The following is a 24,789-nucleotide window of genomic DNA, read 5'->3' as shown; positions in this document are numbered from 1 at the left end:
TATTCAAGTGGCAGGTAGCCCGACACCAGGCCTTTAGGGCCCTGGGTTCTCTTTCAGCTTCATTTATTTACACAACCACACACACACACACACACACACACACACACGTGTTTCTTTGTACTTTCCCACTGAGGTGATTCATAATCGGATATCACTATTCAAAAGAGACGAAAGCTCCTTAAGAAGACAGCATTTAGAATTACATGTTAGAACTGGAGAGAACCATGCATATAATCTGGTCTAAACCCTCCCTTGCCCACCCCTCCCCAACCTCTGTTAATGGAAAAGACTGAAGCCCATTGAGGTGATGTGACTTGTTCAAGATCACACAGTAAGTGAGAGAAAAAACAAAGACCATTCATTCATTCATTCATTCAATAAAAGTTTATTGATTCTTCTTTACCAGGCATGTTGTAGGAGATGAAAATATAAACTTATTCAACAAAAATTTCCCACCCTTGTGTTGCTTATATTTGTCATATGGTCATGGATATGAAAAACAACATAATGTCAGATGGTGCTAAGTGTCAGGAAGAAATCCAGACCATGGGGATAGGGAATGAAGGAGGGGAAGTATTACATTTGATAAGGTGGTCTGGGCTTGTTTCTCTAAGAAGTAAATGAAATGAGGACTCAAGATATATCTGAGGGAAGAGCATTCCAAATAGAGGGAACAGCAGGTGCAAAGGCCCTGGTGCAGTAAGGAGGCCAATACGATCAGGATGTCTAGATTTGCCATCCACAGCCCCTTCATCAAACTACACTACCTCTAAGTCATCAGGGGTGTCTCAGGGGTCTTTATGTCATATACAGTGTCCAGGTTTGAGAGTGACTCTAAGAACCTAGAAGTCACCATGCTGCTCAGGTTGGAACAGAATTTGTGACCTTCACAGGTACAACAGATGCAGAACCTCAATGTAGCAAAACACAAACAGCTCTGACTGGGAGATCAGGAGACCTGAGGTACAATCTTTGTTCTCCTACTGAATGTGCAAGAGTGGTCAAACCCTCTTGGAAGATCAGATTGTTGTTTTTAAATTTTAATTAGAATTTAATTTTTATTAAAAAAATTTTTTAAAACGTTTATTTACTTTTTGAGAGACAGAAACAGAGCGTGAGTGGGGGAGGGGGAAAGAGAGAGAGAGAGAGAGAGAGAGAGAGAGAGAGGCACAGAATTGGAAGCAGGCTCCAGGCTCCAAGCTGTCAGCACAGAGCCTGACAGGGGGCTCGAACTCACGAACCACGAGATCATGACCTGAGCCAAAGTCGGACCCTTAACTGACTAAGCCACCCAGGCGCCCATTAAAAAAATGTTTTTAATGTTGATTTATTTTTTGAGAGCTAGAGAGACAGAGTGTGAGTAGCAGAAGGGCAGAGAGAGAGGGACACTGAATTTGAAGCAGGCTCCAGGCTCTGAGCTGTCAGCACAGAGCCCGACGCAGGGCTCGAACTCAGGCTGGGAGATCATGACCTGAGCTGAAGTCTGATACTTAACCGACTGAGCCACCTAGGCGTCCCTAGAGTCTAATTTTTAGTTTTAAATGGGTGAGTTCCCAATTTTTTCATGTATCTTGACTTTTTTGTTGTTATTATAGCTTAGTATAGAAATGTACACAAATCTTACATGCATTGCTTGATAAATTTTTTCATATGTATGCATGTGAGACTTCATCATCTACATCAGGATATAAAACATTCCAGTGTCTCTGAAGCCTTTTTAAATGATGTGTCTCTCCCTGGGCCAATGCACTGCTCTCAACCTCTGCCAGACTATCTGACTGCTACCAGCATCCATTAGGGTTGTTTGTTCCTAAATTCATACAGAAGGAATCACACAGGATGAACTTTTTAATGCCCATCTTCTTTTACTCAAAGTTATGTTTTTGAGATTATCCACGTTGTTGAGAGTCGCAAGAGTTAATTGTTTTTCATTGCAGGGTAGTGTTCCATCACACGAATATCACATTTTATTTCTCTGTTCTCCTGTTGATGGCCATTTGAGTTCTTTCCAGTTTGAAGTTCTTATAGACAAGCTGCTACGATCATTCTTGTGCAGGTCTTTTGTTGGACATAAACACTCACGTTTCTTGGGTTTGTACTCAAGAATTGAATTGTCTGAGCTTCTTTTCAAGTTCAAATATTTCTGACCATTACATGATGGCAGGTGTATTTTAGTATCTGTTAATTTTAGATAGAGTCAGTAAGGCTTTTAAATGCTTCTTTATCAATTGTGAACATACCTGTGTGCATTTGGAAAAATATCCATATAAGATATTATTTATTTGGTCTTCACCTAGGACATGGTGTCCAAATGGTTCTTGACCTATAGCTGGGGAATCACTGCCTTAGAGAATGACTACAGTGTCCTTGAGGTGTAATCCTCTATGATTCTAGAAGGCAGTGCTCCAAAAGGCATGCATGTCCCTTGTTTCTTAACGGAACTTTCACCTCTTGAGCTGTCTTTTTTCACTCAGATGATGATGTTCAGATATGGAGGTCTCTTCTGAAACTGTGTGCTGTCTGGCTCACGACGTTATTATAGTATTGAGTGATGGATGTAAGTAGTATCAAATATCTTCCTTTCATCTGGGACCTGCCCTTCTCCAAACTGAAGTCCAGAGTGCCGTGAAATGGTCCAATGAATACAGTATACTAGTTTATTCTTGGGGGTCAGGAGGTACTGGGGGCTCCTGTGACCAGGGGGATGACTCTCAAGGGGGCGACGTGAAGGTTCTGTTGCAGGCAGGACTGATGGCAAACCAAAGTGACAGACAGATGGGATGCGCCAAGGCGTGGTAGGCAGTGTAGAAGCTATTTGGTTTTGTTTGTCTAGCATATTCCACTCTCCTTTATTTATTTTCAGTGAAGACTGTACTTCTTAAACACAGAGTAGGAATTCTGAGCCAACATAGCCAATTAAAATACTCATTTGCCCTGGCTTCCGGGATTGGTTGAAGAATGAACAAACCAGCCGTGCTGCACTAATCACGATCCTTCTAATTTTTTTCAATGTTTATTTTTGAGAGACAGAGAAACAAAGAGTGAGCAGGGGTAGAGCAGAGAGAGAGGGAAACACAGAATCTGAAGCTGGCTCCAGGGTCCCAGCTGTCAGCACAGAGTCCTATGCAGGGCTCGAACTCACAAACCGTGAGATCATGACCTGAGCCGAAGCTGGACGCTCAACCGATTGAGCCAGGAGCCCCTAATCATGATCCTTCTAAGGATCATTGTCGTTGGAGAGATGGAAGGATTCTCCTTTTCTTGGCTGCACGTTGTAAAGATGAGATGCCGGAGTATCTACAGTCCTGTCTGCCATCATGCGGACAAGCCTGGCAGAATGTCATGAGATAGAGAGAAAAGTCCTGGCAGGTTACATCACTGTTTCTTATCTCTGGTGGGCAATATATACCTCTTTCCATTCATTTTTTAATTTAATAATTAAAATAATAATTTAATAATCATGTGATGTACATATAACTTAATACATTTGTTATTTAAGATAAAGCCAATGCAACAAAAAAATATAAAAGAGTGTATTAAAAACACACTTAAAGTCAGAAATCCTGGCAGGTATAGATGCTTACAAAAATAATTTTTTAGAGACTGCTGTGTCTATGGGGGTAGATCCAAGAATCCTTTTTCTTTTTAATGTTCTAAATGTTTTATTTTCTTCTAAAAAATTTAAATTTTTTTTGCTTAAATCTAAGTTAGTTAACATATAGTGTAATAGTGATTTCAGGAGTAGAATTTAGTGATTCATCACGTACATATAACACCCAGCGCTCATCTCTTTCCATTCAAACTGACATATATTGGGCTCTTGAGCTTTGGGGGAAAGGATCTGAACAAACAAACAGCCAACTCCTTCATAACCAAACCTTATGCTTCAGAGATGGTCTGGGCAGACTTAGTTTTTGGGAGATGGCAAGGAGGACTCATGGCTGCACTTCATTTGGTGGAACGAATTACATGCTCTTATCAGCAGTTGCTGGTAGGGCTGAACAGGAACAGGAACTTCCAGCATTTCAAAAAAGATCTTGTCTTGACCATGCTCAACAATATGGGTGTGTCCAACATGCAGAGTCTAGACAGGAATCTAGACAAGAAATCAGGCAATCACAATATGGTGTGGGGAAAACTATGAAGGGAAGCAGAAGGTGATACAAAGCACAAAGCAGACTCACCTCCTGTGGTCTCTGGGGTGGCCCATGGGGATGCTGAGGATGATCTCCTGGACAAAGGAGCTCCAACTTGTAGTCTGGGGATGGGCAGAAGTGTCCCAGGAAATGTGTATGATTTTTAGTTGGGTACCAAGGGGGAGGCATGGAACAGTGTTCTTTGTAGAGGGAACAGCACATTTGAAAGTCCAAAAGTAGAAATGAGTTTGGCACAAAAGACTGACATTATGTCAGGATGCCAATTTGTTAAATCAGAACTAGGTGTGCCGGTAAGTATGCATAGAACTTTCGAATGCACAGAACTTTCAAATGCACAGACCAATAGAAGGGCAGCTGTTTACTGGCTCAGAAGTGCTAGGAGAGTGATTTAATATCATAACACTGCATGCAGAGAAACTATTTTTCGGCAATCCTTATGGACTGTTGAAAGGCAAATAGGGACTATGAGCGCAGGAGGCACAAAGATGAATAATGATCCTTCCCTTTCTTCTTCTTTCTGGCCCAGTGAAGCCAAGGATCGACCTGACCTATTCTACGAGGGTTAGAAATAATGTGTGCAAAGCTGGGTCATGGCAGACAGTCAAGCAAAGTGGTGTTCCTCTTCCTGGACCTAAGCTCCAAATTTCCTCAGGTCTCGTTTCCTGTCCCAGGAAGGCCCTCCCGCTGGATGGCAGACAGTAGTTGTGCCTTCTCCTTCTGGGGATACCCCACCTCTTGCCCCCGGGGTGACTGTGTGGTCTTCAGTAGGTCAATGGCTAAGACATAGCAGATCCAGTGACTTTGTACATTTTCCAGTTAGGGTGTGTCAGTCTGGAAAAACCCAGTACGTGGGGGCATGTCCAGCTCAGTCTACATGAGCCCAGGCCAAGTCCCTTTTATTGTCTCTTCTGCAGCTTGTTGGGCAGTAATGCCCATCCTCTGACTCAATCTTTGGGGGGCCTGAGATATACAAATTATCTGTGGGAATTATATGTGTGTGTATACATACACACACATATGTATATGTATATGTATATGTATATGTATATGTATATGTATATATATATTAATTTTTTAAATGTTTATTTCTGAAAGAGAGAGAGACAGTGTGAGCAGGGAAGGAGCAGAGAGAGAGAGGGAGACACAGAATCCAAAGCAGGCTCCAGGCTCTGAGCTGTCAGCACGGAGCCCCTTGAGGGGCTCAAACTCAGAAACCGTGACATCATGACCTGAGCCAAGAGCATGACCTAAGTCAGACGCTTAACCGCCTGAGCCACCCAGGCACCCCGAAATTGTATATATTCTCAAAGTTCCCCTGGTGAGTCTGACAAGCACCCAGACCAAGAGCCCCTTAGTGGAGGAGGCTATGTACCACTGCTCACACCGGCCAGAGGTAGCCTCTCATGCGTGTTATTACATGGCTCTTTCCTAAACATCTTTGTTTCCAAATGGTCTAGGCTTCACATTTGCATCACTGAAAGGCCTGTTGAAGAGATTTCCCCAGAACAGAAGGAATAGTCTCTGCTCAAAGATGAATTGCAGTTTTGACTTCCACTGAAATGTGAATCTTCAGGAACCTTGGCTATTACGAGGTTTCTCTCTCTCTCTCTCTCTCTCTCTCTCTCTCTCTCTCTCTCACACACACACACACACACACACACACACACACACACACTCTTACACACTCATACCCTCACACATGCTCACATACCCACACATTCACACACACACACACTCACACACACACACACTCTTACGAGACACACTTTATTACATCTCTCTGTGTAGCTTATCTACCCTAGAAATTTATAAGCCATAAATTGTAGGGCAGTGGACTTGAATTGTCTTTTGTGGGATTTGCATCATAGGAAGTTTTCAGTGTTTGCTTCAACAATGCGAACAGTACGGCTGCAGCCCTTTGGCTTAACAAATAAGTCTGTCTCGAGGCCAGTGGCATTAGAAATCTGCTCCATTATTTCAGAAAAATGGGGGGCCCAGCCTGCCAGCACTGCTCAGGGTTGCTTGCTTTCTTCTATTCTTGCTCTCTTAATTTAAAAAAAAAAAAAAAAAAAAACCGTCCTGCAGCCCTTTCTCTGTGAAGGGAAACAGTTATCATTGAAGTTGCCTCTCCGTTTCCTTGACACAATTCTCATGCAATCCTGTACCTCATGGAAAAATGAGAACATGGAATGCAAGGCCTTAAAGTTCAGGATGAATCTCCGGTTTGGTCCTGGGTATTTTGGGTCTGCAGGTTTAGCCATTCCACACCCCAGTTCATCTGCTTTTCTTGGTCCCGGCTGTCTTGATGGTCAGCTGAGAAATCGGGGAGATAAGAATGGCTGAACTTCAAAACTGCAAGTCTCAGGGACTCCGGCTGATTGCATGGCCTTGCCTCAGGCTGATGGAGCATCGCAAACTTGCACTTGACAGATGAAGTAACTGAGAGCTAGAGAAGCTTGGAACTGGCTCCAGATCAGAGTGGAGGAGGGCCTGGAGCTCAGGAAGTCTGGCTTCTAATGTGGTACCCTTCCCCTTAGAACATGGTGGTCTCCTTCCTCCCTGTGCATACAAGTCACCTGGGCAGCAGTGTGTGTCACTGGGGACCTGCAGAGCCCCTCCCTCCAGCATATTTCCATCTCAGGTTGTTTTCGAGCCAAACCCTCTACCTTCCCTTCCAACTAATTTGCTACCCAAAGTCCCCTCTCCTACAAAAATTCCCATGTAAATATTCTGGAGTCTGAATAGTACCATCCACCAATGTTGTTCTGAATTTGTTAAAATGCAGGTTCCCAGGCCTCTCATCCAGACTGTTGGATTCCATGGGTGTTAGGGAAGCCCGCAGACTTGCATATTGACATGGCCCCCCAAATGGTTCTGGGGTCCAAGGACCACACTCTGTGAAGCTGCCCAAGTCAGACGCTTAACTGAGTCATCCAGGTGCCCCTACGTGTATCTTTATTGAGAAACAATTTACCCATTTAAAGCACAATTCAGTGGTTTTTAGTCTCTTCACAGCAGAGTACAATCCTCACCACAATCAATTTGAGAACATTTTATCACCTCAAAAAGTAACCCCAGACCTTTATCTCTCACCCTTCCCCCCATTCAGTCTCTCCCCACACCCCCTGCCACGGATGCAACTGTTAATCTGCTTTCTGTCTGTATGGATTCATGTGTTCCAGGAATTTCATACAAATGGAATCATATAATATGTGGTCTGTTGTTACTGGCTTCTTTTACTTAGCATAATGCTTTCAAGGTTCTTCATGTTGTAGTATTCCTTTTTATGGCCAAAAATGTTCCATTTTCATGGATTAACGCATTTTGTTTATCCATGTATCCACAACTCGGTTGTTTCTAACATTCGGTGCAGGTGAATAATGCTATTTGTGTACAAGCTTTTATTTTCATTTCTCTTGGGTGTATACTCTATGTTTAACTTTCAGAAGAATTGCCACACTGTGTTTCTAAAGTCTTCACTTTATTATTTTTTTAAGTCCACCAGAAGCCAATGACTCTGAATCACCTTATATGGTCTCACTTATATACAGCTCAGCTTGGTCAGGTGTCACTAAGGACTTACTGTAAGCGAGTGTTGGAGGAAGCCGAGAATCAAGCTTGGGTTACAACATCCAAAGTCCAAACACTGAAGAGTGTATTTGGTGTAACTTTAAAGGTTGGGGCAATGTCACTTGGATTCACGTTTATGATAAGCAGAAAAAGAAACCCACAGCTTATAAATGTGGCCAAAAAACAAAAAAAGAAAACTACAGGACAAAAACTCGTAATCAGCAGCTTTGGAAAAGGTTTAGTGGCTTGAAACTATGGGTTTTCATGACCCATGCTAGCATCTGTTTCCGTATAGTAGTCCCCCCTTTATGTGCAGGAAATATGGTCCAGGGCCCCCTAGTGAACACTGGAACCCATAGACAGTGCCAAACTATAGACAGATAGAGATATAGATGATACAGATAGATAGTACCTAACCATATATATATATATATATATATATATATATATATATATATATTCCTCTACATATATACCTGATCAAGTTTTACTTATAAATTCAGCACAGTAAGAGAGCAACAATAACTAAAAATAAAATAGGACAATTATAACGATATACTGTAGTAAAAGCAAAGCTGTGTGAATGTGGTCTCTCCATCTTTCAAAATGTCTTAATGTACTATACTCACCCTTCTTGTGATGATGTGAGAAGATAAAATGCCTACAGGATGAGAAGAAGTGAGGTGAGTGACGTCGGCATTGTGACCTGGTGCTAGGCTCCTAGTGACCTTCTGATGCTCTGTCAGGAGGATCATCTGCTTTGGACAGCGGTTGACTGCGGGTAACTGAAACCACAGAAACCGAAACTGTGGATAAGGGAGGACTCCTGTAGAGGGACATTCACTTTAAAAATTTAAGGGGAAAGTACTTAGAAATACTTTAAAGTGTTTAAGTGTAAAATACAGAGAAGTATGCAAAGTGTGACTACATGAATTTTCTCAAAATGAACCTCACCCTTGTAACCAGCACCCACAGCAAGAAACAGATGGTTATCAGCTTCTCTGGAACTCTTCTCTTTCTAGTCATTAACCATCTGCAGAGAAGGAGGATATCCAAGTTCTAGCACCAACATTCCCAGACCCAAACAATACATTTTTGATAGTACATTTCAGGTGTCAAGGATTGACCTTCGGAGTACATTCATTAAGCTGAGTGTTTCTCAAGACTCATTCAGACTTTTTTTTTTTTTTTATTGCACGGTGTAATAGAATCTTAAAAATTAAATACCTTCAGGCTTGCATGTAAAATAAAAGGTATAAACTAAACACACAAACTTTTAGCATTACCTGCAATTTAAGAACATGTACTGTGAGATGTTTTTTAAAGTGCATGTAACAACTTACTTTAAACATTTATTTTAAAATACAGTTCCTGGGGTGCCTGGGTGGCTCAGTTGGTTGAGTGTGGGACTCTTGATTTTGGCTCAGGTCATGATCCGAGGGCCCAGAGGCAGGCTCCCCACTGAGCATGAAGCCTGCTTAAGATTCTCTCCCTCTCTCTCTGTTTCTCCCTCTGCCCCTCCCCCACTCTCTCTCAAAAATAGAATAGAATTGAATATAGCTCCCCGTTTCTCCAGAAAATGGAGTTTGAAGTTTACTTCCAAGGAGACTTTGTAAAAGAAGTCCTAGGGACTATTAACCACAGATGCTTGAATAATTCAAAAAGTATATATGTAAACACACATGCCCATTGGCAATGCATCACATTGTGGGTTGAAGTAAGTAAGACCAAAATAAATACAGCTTTTGCAAGCAACGCATAAAAACGGATACATATTTCTCGTGGTTTATTGGGCAGGAGGTTAAATACCTTCACTCTACTTACAAAATGAACTGCCAAATACAGAGACTGACTTGCAGCAAAGCGACACTGCCCTGTTCTTAACCTGGAAAAAAAAATCTATTATAATGGTATTATGCATAAGAACACTTTCAATACATAAGAAGAATCTTTGGAAAGAAGGGCATGTATTCTTAGAGAAAATCCTTTTGCAAAGGCTAATCATTTTTTTTTAAGCTCTAAATATGCCTTATAAATGACCAAAAAACAGATTAGGATTTTATTAGGATATATCTTCGGGAAGTTTGGGATTCTGTGTTCCACCAGATGCTGCCTAATAGAGCGCACAAGTCAACGAGAGGCGGACACCCTGGAACCTTTGCCCCGGGCGCCAGACCGCCCGGGTTCATTCTTTCTGGATGCTGGACACCTCCAAGGTAACCTCACGCTGACGCTGGCTCTTACCCCGGTGCCAGGAACGCACCCCTCCTCCGCCGCCCCTCCCCCCTCCTTCCACGCGCAGTGTCAGCGCCCGGAAGCCTCACGCGAGTGGTGACTTCGCTCTGCCTCGTCCTTCCCCGAAGCCCTGAGGCTTAGACTTTTCCCACCAAGTCACCCACAACCCCTCCTCCTGCCTTCCGCCCCTCAGGAGGGGGAAAAAGTTCAAAGCCGGGCTCGCTTTGCGTTACGCTGGCCAGGGGGTCCCTCTTGGCTGGACTGGAAGGGGGCGAGGGTCCGCGGCGCTTCTTCCGCGCCTCTGCCCAGCCCCAGCTCGGCGCGTGGGGGACAGCGTGTTAGATCGTCCGCCACCGGCTCCTACGTGCCCAGACTGCGAGGTCCCTCCTAGCCCGAGCGACTCCCTTAAAAACTTGGGGCCGGGCGCCTTTCCCGGACGCCGGGGAGCGGGGCGTTCGGCGGTGCCCCGGAGCGGGCAGCAGCCGCGCGGCGCGGGCGTGTGTGGGTGAGAGCGAGGGCGCGCCCGCGGCCGGCGGGAGGCGGACGCCCGGGTGGCAGGTGGGTGCGGCCGGCGGGAGCCGGGGCAGCGGCGGCGGCGGCGGCAGCAAGTGGTTGGGCCGTGCTCATTTCCTACCCTCCCCCTCGGCCTCGGGGTCCGCCCGCGGTGCCCAGTGCGCGGCGCCCGCGGCTCCGCGCCGCGTCCCCCCTCGCCGCCGCCGCCGGCCGCTCCCTTCCCCGCCGGTCCATGTCCCTGCCCGTGGTGCTCCCGGGCTCCTGCTGCCCTGTGGCCGGGCTCTCGGGCGGGCCGCAGGCCGGGGGCCCGGGCGCCGGGGCCGCCGCCGCGCAGGAGCCGCCGCTGCCCCCGCTGCGGCCGCGCTGGCCCCGGGCGGCTTTGCAGCCCCCCGCGCGGCCTCGCTGCGCGGGCACCGCCGCCGCCGCCGGGGTGCTGGCGGCTCCGCCCGCGCTCTCCTCCCGCCGGGCCGCCGCCGCCGCCGCCGCCGCCGCCGCCGCCCCGGGCTCGGCGCTGCTGCCCGCTCGCCCGCTCCTCTCGCTCGGGCTGCTGCAGCTGATCCTGGGCTGTTGCATGGTGGCACTGAGCTTTGGGGCGCTGTCGCTGAGCAGCTCCCCGCAGGTGAAGAACTCGTGTCCGTTCTGGGCCGGCTCCTCGGTGAGTGCCGCGCGTGCCCCGCTCGCCTGGTCAGGGCCCACCGGGGGCGGCGGGGGGGGGGGGGGAGCAGGGACCTCCGGCCGGTCCCCTCCGCTGCCCCAGGACTGGCTCCCCAGCCCCGAGGGCTGTGGTTGGGGAACACGGTCCTTTGGGCCAAATGAAGTTTTTGGAGGCGTTGAGGCTGGGGGAAAAACAAAGACTCAAACGGAGAGCAGCTCAAGGGTGACTTGGGATGCACTTGGACAGTGTTCCGTACCTCACAGCTGAAGGATTGTGTTGTTCCTGGCAAGTTACTAGAATACAATAGACTTCCAGCTCCAAGAGAGTGGAAGAATGGGGGTGGAAGATAGGAAAGTAGGAGAAAATGATTCAACTTTGGGCCATTGAGTATTTACTTCACCGACCGTGTCTGCGCAGGGAGGCCGGGCATTTGATCTCTTTTCTCCATGGAGGCATCAACAGTGCCTGGCACATAGTAGGTGTACTTGTGGGGTGATTGAAGTGACAGCTTGACTTGGGGCACGTCATTTATTTTATTCCACTTTAAGGCACATGTAAATGTGAAATGTATCTGGTGTAGTATGGCTCCACTCTATTTGGGGACAAGCTCAGGAGGTAATGACAGGGTGTGTGCAAACATACTTGTACCTGGTCATTAAAGGAGGCCCCTACTTGATTATTGGAGCCAGGCAGGCTGCTGCACAGAATTTAGTTCTCAAGAACCCAAATGGTCATTATGCATGAGCTCCCAAAGCCCCAGGAGCAGGGAGCAGCTCACTGGAGATATCTGACCCCCTTCAGTGACCTGACCCTGTTTCCTCCAATGGGGAAGGCTGATCTGGAGAAAAAGGTGCCCAGCCCCTGGAGAAGGTGCTGCCTCCACTGTGTTTGGATTCCAGGAGACCCCTCACCCCTGCCTCCTAAAATGTCACAGCTTCTAAGGCATATGTCCTCCTGAGACTTGCTGGGGGTTGAGAGACTTGAAAATAGGTCTTTGTGGAATGATTGTAGAAGATGGGTATTTGAAAGTAAACGACCTTTTTATGGAGCAAGTCAGTCTAAGTCTGGGAGTGCCAATAGTTTGATTAAGATCTGCAAGGAGTGTATGTGCTGATAAAATCGTCCTTCTGCAGTCCCCACACACCCAGATTCAAGGCCAAATTTTAAGACTATAGGGAGAACTAATTGAACCCAAAGTAATTGTTTGAATGAGAACATTAAGAATATTAAGTACCCTGAGCCCTGCCTGACATTTTATACTTAAACCGATGCCAATTTGCTCTCCTTTGGAAATACTTTGACGCTGGATGGTCTTACGCTGGATCAGCCCATGCTGTGGTAGCCAGAGTTCATGCTCTGTGCCTCATGTGAGAGGAATCCCACCCTCCTGGACCTGCTATTGGGCTCTCCCTGTGGCCTTCCTGAGTCTTTTTTAAAACAACAGGGTAGGGATTAGATTCATTATGCTCCCTAGTCCATTCACCAGACTAAAGTCAGCCAAATGGTGGATGCATTTCATTTCTCTAAATACCATGGGCCAGAAGTGAATGTTGCATACATTTTTAGGGATTTCGTCTTTATGAAATCATAATCTCTTGTCCTCTCAAAGATAGCTAGTTTGGGCTTAAAAAAATTTTTTTTAATGTTTATTTTTGTTTTTAGAGAGAGAGAGACAGAGCACAAGCAGGACAGGGGCAAAGAGAGAGAGAGGGAGACACAGAATCCGAAGCAGGCTCCAGGCTCCCAGCTGTCCTCACAGAGCCCGATACAGAGCTCGAACTCACAAACTGCAAGATCATGACCTGGGCTGAAGTCAGATGCTTAACTGACTGAGCCACCCAGGCAGCCCCAGTTTAGGATTATTTAAAACTATTTTTTCCCTTTGGAAATCAAAACCTCAAATCAGTGTACTATTGTGAATTATTTCAGAGGTGAATGCCGTTAGATGTCAGTCAAGCCACAGTTGGGTTTGATGAAGTATTAAAAAAAAAAAAAAAAAAAAAAGGCCTTTAGCCAGAAAATGAAAGTCGTTAACCAGGACCTGCTGACTTGCTGACTGGGAGCATAGTAGGTGTACTTGAACCCGGCAAAACAGAGCAGGGAAAGAATTACTAACTTGGAACTAAATTCTCTTTTATAGGGTTGTTTTCCACACCCCACCCCACCCCAGCTCTATATGCAAACCTGCAGTTGTTCATTATTCTTTTTTTGTGTGTGTGGCCTATTTCTGAGGTTGACCACAGAATTTACAAAGTAACAATAGAACCAACAAAAACTGTATGTTCAGAATGACTGGATAGGTTTGGAGGATGACATTAGGCACCATGACCATGGTATTATAGGAAGAAGTTTTACCAGTAGCACGTACCTTCTGAATTTATGTACACGAGAGAGGCTTTGTTCTTGTTTTTTAATTCTGCATTATGGGAAAATTTAAATTTATTCAAACACTGCCCAGCAAACCCTCCTATCCCTCTTACCCAGCGCCAACAATTGTTTTGTCTCTGCCGCCTCCTGGCTTTGCGGCTGGCTCCGTGTGTTCTGATAATATCAGAAGGATGAGTGTTTGAGGCAGGGTAGGAACGAGCTCCATCATGCTCCCTAGGCTCTTTGTCAGATTAACTTCCCACATTATTTTGGAGCAAATCTCAGCCATCACATCATTTCATCTGTAAATGGTTCCATGTGTGTATTGTTTTTGAAAGAAAATCTAAACAGAAAGAAAATATAAACAGAATAGGGAGACAGCATAGAAGTGACCGGGCAGTCTTAAGACCCCCCTTCCATTTTTAACATTTTACTAGGAAAATTTTAAATCTCCGCAAAAAATGTACAAAGAATACTATAGTGAACCCCTATTTATTTATCATCAAGCCTCAGTAGTGATCAACACATGGCCGTTTCCCACCCACACCCACTTCCCCTATTGGATTATTTTAAGGCAACTCTCTGGTATCGTAACTTTAGCCATTCAATATTTCAGTATGGATTTCTTAAAAAAGGGGGGTTACTAGATAAAGAGAGGGACTCAATAGCATATAGTAATGTGCTGATTATAAAGATAGCTAAACTAAGATTTTTATGAAAAAAGCTTAAAAATTATGACTCGAGGGCTGCAGGGTTTTTTTTTTTTTTTTAAGTAACAGCTTTATTGAGATCTGATTCACACTCCATACATGTCACCTATTTAAGGTGTGCAATTCAGTGGTTTTTAGTGAATTCACGGAGGTACACAACCATCACCACAATCAATCTCAGAAAATTTTCATCATCCCGTAAAGAAACTCTGTTCCCATTAGCAGTCGCTCCCCATTTCCCCCGACCCCTTTATCCCTAGGCAACCACTGATTAACCGCCTTTCAGTGTCTGTGGATTATTCTGGACATTTCGTATAGATGGAATCATACAACATGTGGTCCTTTGCAGCTGGCTCCTTTCACTTAGCACAGTGTCCGCAAAGTTCATTCATAATTACGGCATGTCACTACTTCCTTCCTGTTCGTTGCCGAATGAGATTCCACTGTATGGATATGCCACGTTTTATTTTTCACTCGGAAGTTTTGTTGGCATATGGAACTAGGTAGTTGAGAGGCAGTGCCAGTTTGTCGCAGTTTGCTTTGGACCCCCGTAGGAACACAGAAGATAGAAGGAGATCCTCATATTCCAAGCTTTGAATGACCATTATGTGCCTTAGTCTGCTCTAGCCATTAAATTGGCAGATCTTTCTTCAGTTTCAGTAAAAATTCTGCTTCTATATTTGATACAAAATTAAATTCAAGGTACAGATATATTCACTGAAAGGACTATTAACACAGTATAATTCAAGAATATTTTTCCATATGTACTTCCGTAAGTGCTCTCACCTTGAGCTTGAGATTTGGAAGCTTCCTTCGTTTGTCTGGACCTTGAAGGTATTTTATCTATTTTAATATATATTTAAGAATTAACAAGTTCTGTAAAGGATCTTTTCCCATGCTTTACATGTTTTTAACATATTCATTGTTTTTGAGCATTCTCTGATCATTTTTCTTCCTGGTCTCTTCGGTTAATGACTCAATCTGTTATTATTCCTGAAGGGCATGAAGCTAAGAGATTAGCCACTTTTAAAAGCATCTTTAAGTTTGACTCCAGGTAGGTGACAGATGGAGGGTCTCCCAGACCGTGTTCAAGACATGCTGTCCTGGCTCTTGATTTGGGGGCATATTTAGTTACTACCATACTACACTGAATTAATGATAGAGAGGATTGCATTGGTTTGCATCTCCTCCTTCAGAAAACAAAATATCTGGGGCGCCTGGGTGGCCCAGTAGGTTAAGCGTCTGACTTTGACTCAGGTCATGATTTCGCTGTTTGTGGGTTCAAGCCCCATGTCGGGCTCTGCGCTGACAGCTCGGAGCCTGTAACCTGCTTCGGATTCTGTGTTTCCCTCTCTTTTTGACCCTCTCCCTGCTCACACTCTGTCTCTCTCTCAAAAAATAAATAAACATTAAAAAAAATAAAAAAGAAAACAAAATACCTTACTCTGATGACATATACGATCCTTGGAAGATATCTGAGGCAAATGGTAGAGAATTGGCTATTATTATTTTTTTTTGCTCTTCTCTGGGAGCCCTAATACCCTTAATGTTCTGCTTTGAGTCACTGACCTAAACTCATGGTTACCCCTCCCTTGAGTCTGTAATTCTTGGACAAGATTCCAGTTCCTTATAAAGAGACAGACAAGAGCGAACGTTAAGGTAAACCATTTTTTAAAAATTGCAGTGATGAACAAACTTAGAATGAATGGTTCAAAGGAGAAACTAGCTCAAAAATTCTGAAGTCTCTACTAGGTAAACAAACAATAAATACATTTTTTTCTACCGTATCATCAAATACTTAATATTAATGGGCCATTTAAAATATAATTTTTTGTGATGAATTTTACTGATTTTCTTTGGTCATTTATTTTCCACAGCAGCAGAGTGACATTGATAAATTCTTGAATGAGTCATTGAGCCTCCCAACCTCAGTTACTAATCTGTAAAATGGGTGCAATGATTCTTGCCTCAGAACTGATTTTGTGAGGGTGTAGTTAGAGAACAAACTCTATCAGTGTTTTTTAAACATCAAGGTCATATTTAATCCCAATAAGGTAAAAAGGCCAGTTTTCTGTGGGACATTCTAGTAACCACCATGCATACATTAGAAATATTCAGTTGCCTACTTCCTCAGTTTTTTAATGAATCATGCTGGACATATAAGGAAGAATAATATACATGAACACATACACACATGCACACACACACATTTTTTCAAGTTTCCAGTATAAAAGCTATAGGGCAAAGTAAATTTTTGAGAGCTTTGATTATTGTGTGTTTAATTTATAAGGCAAACATGGGACATTTACAGCTTGGCTCTTTTTATCTTTGTGTTTAGATATAGCAACTTTTGGCAAACAATCCAGAACATTTCTGCCCTGAGGCATGTTAATGGATAGCAAAGAAAAATAATAAGGGCAGTAAAATAATAAGCTTTTGATCTTAATGATTTGATTTTCAAGTTGGGAAATTAAGGCACATTAACCATATGTGGTGACTAACAATGATTCTTGCATGGAGTATCTCAGAATCCTTCTTTGCAATATCAGAAAAAAGAAAGGCCTCTGCTTTTTCCTAAAAGCTACAAGGAATGGGTTACAAGTAAGTGAAACCAAAATTATAATAAACCTCATTATAATAATATAGAGATAATTTAATGTTAGAAAATAGGTTTTTGCTTGTTCATTCAGGGCAAGCTGTATCTTGCACTTGGTGGAAAGAATGCTATGAAGTTGCTTTTTAGTGTTGAGTTTAATTGAGCTTGAAAAATGGGAGAAATTGAGTAGAAGTAGGTATATGCCTTTGTTGCTGCGTTCAGGACTGGATGTAACCACAATTCTCACCTGCCATTGGAGTATAATTTCTTAAAACATCCCTGTAAAGAAGGGTGGTTTACAAAAATCCTGTTGTGATTTAGTGTGAGTGTGTGTTGAGTCTATAAATAATTCAAATGGAAATTTATTACCTTTAAATATTTTGCCTTACAATCCATGAACATAGTATATGTCTTCATTTATTTGGGTCTTCATTTAATATTGCTTACTAAGGTTTACATTTCTTCCTACTAGGTCTTACGTATTTTTGAAGTTATATGTATTTTGAAATTTCTGGTATTTATTATTTGTCAAATGCATTTTTTAAAAAGTTTTATTTATTAATTTTTGAGAGAGAGAGAGAGAGAGAGCATGAAAATCCTGAGCAGGCTCTGCTGACAACATGGAGCCTGATACAAGGCTCGAACCCATGCACTGTGAGATCATGACCTGAGCCAAACCAAGAGTCAGATGCTCAATGATTGAGCCACCCAAGCATCCCTGTACATATTTTTAAAATTATGTTTGGAGTTTAGTTTGTTGCTTATATATGTAAAATACCCCTCAAAAAATAATAAAGATAGCTTAGTTCCATAATTCCAGAGACCTTTGATTTTAAATGACAATTGTATCTGCCATGATCTACTGAATACATCTGTATTCACCTTGGCAACACTATTCCTGGGACTTTATCCAACAGAAATAAAAAGCAATTGTTTTTAAGCATTATATGGCCATGGATGTTTACCATAGCATTGATTGTGAGGGCAAAAAGCTGGAAGTAGAGTGAATACTAATGAATATGGAAATAATCGAATACAGGAGGTAAGCCATACAAAGAAATATTATGTAGCCATTAAGCAGAAATGAATGAGAGCTATTCCAGTGGACATGAAGAGATTTCCTTGAAGTATTTAGTGAGAAAGAAAAAGGAGGAAAAGTATCTTTTATGACCCATTTTTTATAAAATACATATGCACATATACATGTTTGTCTAGTAATAAGAATTTAAAGAAAAATATGTCCATGTGTAATATATGTAAACGTACCAAATTGTTAACGTGGGGAGGGTTGGGTGATGTGGCTGGTGGGGGAGGTGGAAAGTATAGCTGAGGTCTCTTGCTACTTTTATGGGTGTTTATGGTCTGGGCTGGACACCTCATTTTAATGATAATGTTGTTTTAATGAAAAACATGTTTTCCAAAAAGCTGAATCACAGAGTTCTCTATTAATGGAGACGGTCTAAATATCAAACACTAACTGATAATTTGCATTATACTTAGATTTTAGTGAAGTGGGCAGGTTGTGTTTCCCTCAAGGGCAGTCAAAATTTTCAGTTTTGTTTTTACAAAAATAGTTGCAATTCTGGGGCGCCTGGGTGGCTCAGTCGGTAAGCGTCTGCCTTCGGCTCAGGTCATAATCTCACAGTTCACGGGTTTGAGCCCCGTGTCTGGCACTCTGTTGTCCACACAGAGCCTGCTACGGATCCTCTGTCCCCCTTTCTCTCTGCCCCTCCCTGACTCATGCTCTCTCTCTCTCTCTCTCTCATAAATAAATAAATAAAACCTTAAAAAAAATAGTTGTATTACCTCAGCTAAGTCCAGTAAGCCGCTGGTCGGGCGGGCAGGGAACACGTGCCCATGTGGGTGCACGCGCACGCACACACGTATACACACACACAAACATAACATGCGCATGTCCACACACAGCCTGCAGGTGGAGCCAGCACTGGATTGCAGGGGATCCTGAGGACTTTCTATCATCACAGCAGGGTAAATTTTTGAGTTAGAAGAGACCCGCAGATGGAGTTTCCTTCACTTAAACCACACTTCTAAGGAAACAAGAGTGAGGACCAGAAAAGCGATAAGACTTGGCCAAGCTCGTATAGTTATTTAAAAGCCAGGTGGGGAACCCACACCCCAAGGTCTCCTGGATTTCAAGTCACAATTTGAAAGTAGATGCAACCACATGTAGACACACGCCCTGTGTGTCTCCAGGCAGAAATCATTCAGAACAAAGAAATAGCCTATTGACTTTTAAAAAAATTTTTTTTAATATATGAAATTTATTGTCAAATTGGTTTCCATACAACACCCAGTGCTCATCCCAAAAGGTGCCCTCCTCAATACCCATCCCCTCCCTCCCACCCCCCATCAACCCTCAGTTTGTTCTCAGTTTTTAACAGTCTCTTATGCTTTGGCTCTCTCCCACTCTAACCTCTTTTTTTTTTTTTCCCTTCCCCTCCCCCATGGGTTTCTGTTACGTTTCTCAGGATCCACATAAGAGTGAAACCATATGGTATCTGTCTTTCTCTGTATGGCTTATTTCACTTAGCATCACACTCTCCAGTTCCATCCACGTTGCTACAAAAGGCCATATTTCATTCTTTCTCATTGCCACGTAGTATTCCATTGTGTATATAAACCACAATTTCTTTATCCATTCATCAGTTGATGGACATTTATAGCCTATTGACTTTAAGATGATTGCAAGAATACAGTGCCTGGTGGGCAGGCAGCTGACAGTATGTTTAAACATAAATGGGATATAAGGATCTGTTGCCTGTCTGCCCATACATGGTCTTTAAGTCTTTGATATAAGTGGGTAGACTTGTCCTCTGCTCATTTGACAATGATTTACTCTCAGCCAGTAAATGGAGAATGGAGAGTCTTTAGAAGCAACACTGTAAAATCCCTTCAGACTTGTCATTGAGAAACCATCACTGTGAACTGGTACATTGGAGGGATTCTGGTAAAAAGCGCACATAAAGGAAAACCCTCATAACCGCATTTTGCAGATGCGTGCACCCTGTTATACAAAGGTAAATGTGCCCCAGTGACATCGGAATGTCCCTGAGCTGAATAATTACTTTGATTGTTCTTTCCCAACTGCTTAGTGAACCGTGTTATCCAAAGGGCTGACATTGATTTCCAGTTTTCATTTTGGCAAAATGCTGATTCTTCTTTACCAAGGGGTTTAATTAGTTGTTTATTGAAGTGTCATTTTACAATATGAGACTTCTCTCACTGTAGTCCCCTCTCCCTTTTGTGGAATAAATGCTCAGGAACAGTTATCAGTTGCCTGTCACGTGACAGGTGCCAGACTGGGAGCTGAGGATTTGGGAGACAAGTCAGTGGGCAAGGCACAGATGCACCTCTCAAGTTATAATGACAGAGAGCGTTTGGGGGGAAAATTGTGTAGAGGGCTTCCAGGAGTGTGGAGTGGTGGGATCAGCGAAGGCTTCTTGGAGGAGGTGAGTGTTAGCCAGGATCTTGCAGGATGTGTAGGAGTTCTCAGATAGCTATGAGGGGAGCTGAGAGGAGAAGATACTGCAACCAAGAGAAGTGCAGAGCCCCTCAGTGTTAAAGCCTGGCCAGTCTGGGGTGCCTGGGTAGCTCATTCGGCTAAGCGTCTGACTGTTGGGTTTCAGTTCAGGTCATAATCTCATGGTTTCGTGAATTTGAGCCCCAAATTGGGCTCCATGCTGACAGCATGGAGCCTACTTGGATTCTCTCTCTCTCTCCCTCTCTCTCTGCCCCTCCCCAACTGATGCTGTCTCTGTCTCTCTAAAAATAAATAAGTAAACTTAAAAAAAAAAAGAGCCTGGCCAATCTGATGGGGGACGGGTGTGCCTGGGCGGAAGATGGGCAGGGGACAGTGGTGCATAGAAACCAGGCTTGAGAAGTGGGCAGAGGAAGATCCTGAGAGACCTTGTGTACCATTTCAGAGCACTTACTTGGCCGGTAAAGGGTGCGTACCCACCTAACGAATGGAGGGTTGTAGCCACACACATGTCTTACGAGGCTGACAATGGTAACAGGTTGGGTGCTCTGGGGCAGGGAGCTTGGGTCAGCAATACTGACTCCTTCACTAACTGGAAGGATAGCCTACTCTCTCTATGTTCCTAATTGACCTTAAGAAAAAACATACACGGTCAATAAAAAAAGCTTTGGGGGCTTTGTGGGAAGGAGAGTCCAAAGTGGTCTACCAGGGCTCAGATAATCAGCAGGAATATCAAATGTTTGAGTTAGAAGACTTTGAAATTTCAGGGTTTTTTTTTTTTTTGAAAAAAGTATACTTTAGAGACTAGGATTAGTTTGTTGGAATTGGTCCCTTTTCTAGATTTATGATACTGTTTATCCTTGTAGGTGATCCTCTCTGGAATCATAGGATTAACAACTTGGAAACGGCCTATGATACTGCTGGTATGTACTGATCTCATAAATTGTTACCCTTTGTAAAATGTGCTGTGTATGAAGGCTGTGAAATCAGTCACTGAAGAAAAACGCCCAAGCTTTCTTGTTCATGAAAAAAAAGAAGCTAACAGCGGACAATGTTAGAAGTCATGTTCTCCTAATGACAAAGTGAGATGATAATTGTGCCAGTTTTCCTTTTTTGGGGGGTTACCTTTTTGTTGTTCTTATTATGTACCACATTGACACAATGCATAACCTTCTAGAAGGGTTGGATGAGCATAACCAAGTTATTTTTCATCAATCAGGAAAAGGCTTCCTTAATTGATATTATCCAAACCCTTTGACACATAGTAATGATTAACTCCAGAGACAAGCCTATCTCTTTGCATCAAACTCCACTGAAAAGGTTAACAGGCAGCCCTTTTTCCCTCGCCCCCGTTACTGCACCTGTGGATGTATGCAGTGGCTATGCTAGGGATGACCAAGCACATGACCATGATGCCGATCCCGGGCAGAATCTCGAACCACATTGCACCGAGGTTGCCAGGACTGAACCCTTCCTTCCTGTCCTCCTAGAGGTAACCTGGCCTCAGTTTTGTCAATTTTCTGATTTATTTTAAGCTTCTTAATGTACCCAGTGCTGTCTATGTGTTTTTAGTTCCAGAATTAGATCTGTTGTAAAGATATAATTAAAAAAGGTTTACTATGGACATTTTTAAACATATACTAAAGCGAAGGGAATAATATAATGAACTCCCCGTACCAATCACCCAGCTTCAACAACTACCAACTCAGCCAATCTTGTTCAGCTAGACCCTTACCCATTCCTCGGCTCCCCATATTTTCCCCTGCATGTTCTTTTGAAGTAAATCTCAGACATTAAATCATGATACATAATTTTTTATTGTTATAATGCTTTGGTTGGACAACCTTACAGTTTCATTGCTTAGACTTTCTATATTCTCTATCACATATATATTTTCATGGTGCTATAAGCATATATTGGTAACTTTATCCCTTTTTTTAGTTAAGGTAAAATTCACATAATATAAAGTTAACCGTTTTAAAGTTTTCAATTCAGTGGCATTTAGTACATTCCCAATGTTCATTTTTTTGTTTGTTTTTATTTGCTATGTCCTTTGGATTCAGGGAATACTATATAAAACCGATGATTGCCAATGGAGTTACCAACTTTCAAGATGAAGTAGAGGATCTAAGAAATTTGATTTGAAGTATATATAATGAAAACAAATTAAAAAAATTTTTTTATTTATTATTTTTTTTATTAAAAAAATTTTTTTTTTAACGTTTATTTATTTTTGAGACAGAGAGAGACAGAGCATGAACGGGGGAGGGTCAGAGAGAGGGAGACACAGAATCTGAAACAGGCTCCAGGCTCTGAGCTGTCAGCACAGAGCCCGACATGGGGCTTTAACTCACGGACCGCGAGATCATGACCTGAGCCGAAGTCGGCGGCTTAACCGACTGAGCCACCCAGGCGCCCCAACAAATTTTTTTTTCTTTTTTTCTTTTTTTTTTTTTTTTTCAACGTTTTTTAATTTATTTTTGGGACAGAGAGAGACAGAGCATGAACGGGGGAGGGGCAGAGAGAGAGGGAGACACAGAATCGGAAACAGGCTCCAGGCTCTGAGCCATCGGCCCAGAGCCTGACGCGGGGCTCGAACTCACGGACCGCGAGATCGTGACCTGGCTGAAGTCGGACGCTTAACCGACTGCGCCACCCAGGCGCCCCAACAAATTTTTTTTTCTATAGAGCATTTCTTTTGACTTTTCTCCCGTTCATTTTAATGTAGGGTTAAATAGTTTTCTAAATTCATTTTGTATATACACTTAACAGTTCATCTTAAACAGGCCACTGTTTGCTGGGCAGCGGGTGATAAATACAAAAGTAGCTAAATTCGTACATGCAAGGAGAAGAAACACACTGCAGAAGACAGAGTAATGGGTCCCAGAACTGTGTTGATGGTTTTGAACAACTTAAAAGTTTTCAAGCCCACTAGACAATTTAGGCAGCATTTTGGAAGCCCTTCAATTATTACATTTCGTGAAACTCTGTAAATATTTCTGGAAGGAGTAAATTATTGGTGCAGCATTTTAATCTCTGAGATAGCAGGGTAGGAGAAAAATGAGGCTTCAGATGAGTTTTATGGCATGTGTTATGAGTGGGTGATGTTTATTTTGCAACAATTCTCTAGAAAAATGTTGGATGGTGTTCAATGTTTATACTAATATTTGGCTTTAAGAGTCATTTTTTGCCCTGATTTTTCCATTGGGTCACTATTGAAATGTCGAGTAATACATCCCTCAGGTATTTAAATTAAAATCAGAAAATCTCTAATGCTATTTGTATTTTTAAGATTCTAAGTGGGGAGGGGAATATGAGGCTGTGTTCTGGGTAGATATTAAGAAAGTTGACCTTTTAAGACATTTATTTCTCTAACATTGTTTTCTTTTGGAAAGGTGCCTCATAGATTTATTTAGTGAGCTCAAGGTACTGTGAAAGAAACTGACCTTCATAGAAATGTATCTTTATTTTATGCCTTTAAATTTATTTCTCATCTTTGTTGATAAGTATATGTACAACTTTGTCAAAGTTATAACCAATTTGAATTTTTTTTTTTTTCAACGTTTTTTATTTATTTTTGGGATTTTTTTTTTTTTTAAATTTTTTTTTTTTTCAACGTTTTTTATTTATTTTTGGGAGTTATAACCAATTTGTACACACCATGTTGTGCTCTGCTTTTTCTGTTTAATATTGCATTAATTAAGTTCATATCAGTAAATATGATGTTTCCATGTACAAGGGGTCCAAACCTGCCTGAATGGCCTGCTGTCATATTTCTGTATTACCATCAGTTGTAAGCCTGTTGGACCCATAGGCTTCTATATTTCAATTTGTATGAATTATGTATTTAGAAGATCATGTAGAGATTGTTTCCAAGTGTTAATTAACATCAATTTATAAAGAAGATAGATTAATTGATAGGAATTGTATAAGGACAAACTTTCTGGGTACATCAAGGGATCATTTGAGCCTTGGTCAATATCATAAGTGAAAAATCCTCAGTTCACATGAATCTTAATATTCTATTATAACTTCTGCCAGATGCTTTTGTTATGTTAAAAAATGGGAAAAAATCATGGGATGTAATGAAAGGAACTGGATATACCAGTCAGACATTCCTAGTCTGTGTCCTAGCTCATCCCCTGGAGAGCTGTGTAATGTACAAGCCACTTAACTTTTCTGAGTCTAGTTTCTTTTTTGCATGCAGGGGATAATCTAGTGACACCAAGGGGTACCTCTGCCCTCCCTCCCCCCATGCCACTTAGTGGATGCTTCACCTTTTCTTTGGCTTCTGGAATTTAAGGACTGTGCCCCTGGATGATTTTGGGCGGGAGGTCACGTTCCATCAGAGAGCTAGTAGGGCCCTGTAGGTCTCTGTTCCCACAGAGCAGAGTGGACTTCGCCGGTCAGTTCTAGCCCTTCTCCCCTTCTTATACTCTACCCACACCTTGTACCTTCTGATTCCGACACAGCCAGACTGTCTTATT

The 24,789-nt window shown here is 42.7% G+C and overlaps 1 protein-coding gene, 1 long non-coding RNA gene and 1 pseudogene across 2 annotated transcripts in view; 1 reads left to right on the top strand and 2 right to left on the bottom strand.

The window, feature by feature from the left end:
• Nucleotides 1–8,221: 8,221 nt before the first annotated feature.
• Nucleotides 8,222–10,400, bottom strand: LOC131492099 (uncharacterized). The gene is made up of 3 exons (XR_009251851.1): nucleotides 9,552–10,400; nucleotides 8,682–8,760; nucleotides 8,222–8,512 (listed from the first exon to the last, which is right to left on the bottom strand). It is a non-coding gene; the product is annotated as an uncharacterized LOC131492099 (long non-coding RNA).
• A 160-nt stretch (nucleotides 10,401–10,560) lies between these two features.
• Nucleotides 10,561–24,789, top strand: part of ENTREP1 (endosomal transmembrane epsin interactor 1) — a 67,671-nt gene continuing 53,442 nt past the window's right edge. Inside the window, exons 1-2 of the mRNA XM_058695750.1 lie at nucleotides 10,561–11,130; nucleotides 21,169–21,225. Coding sequence (XP_058551733.1) covers nucleotides 10,708–11,130; nucleotides 21,169–21,225 — 480 coding nt within the window. The 5' untranslated portion in view covers nucleotides 10,561–10,707. The remainder of the gene's footprint in view (nucleotides 11,131–21,168; nucleotides 21,226–24,789) is intronic.
• Nucleotides 21,534–21,746, bottom strand: LOC131492098 (NADH dehydrogenase [ubiquinone] 1 alpha subcomplex subunit 1-like; annotated as a pseudogene).

This window comes from Neofelis nebulosa, chromosome 12 (assembly GCF_028018385.1).
Source record: "Neofelis nebulosa isolate mNeoNeb1 chromosome 12, mNeoNeb1.pri, whole genome shotgun sequence".
Taxonomy (NCBI): Eukaryota; Metazoa; Chordata; class Mammalia; order Carnivora; family Felidae; genus Neofelis; species Neofelis nebulosa.
The sequence above is the reverse complement of the archived record's forward strand: the minus strand, read 5'-3'. Positions and strand labels throughout refer to the sequence as shown.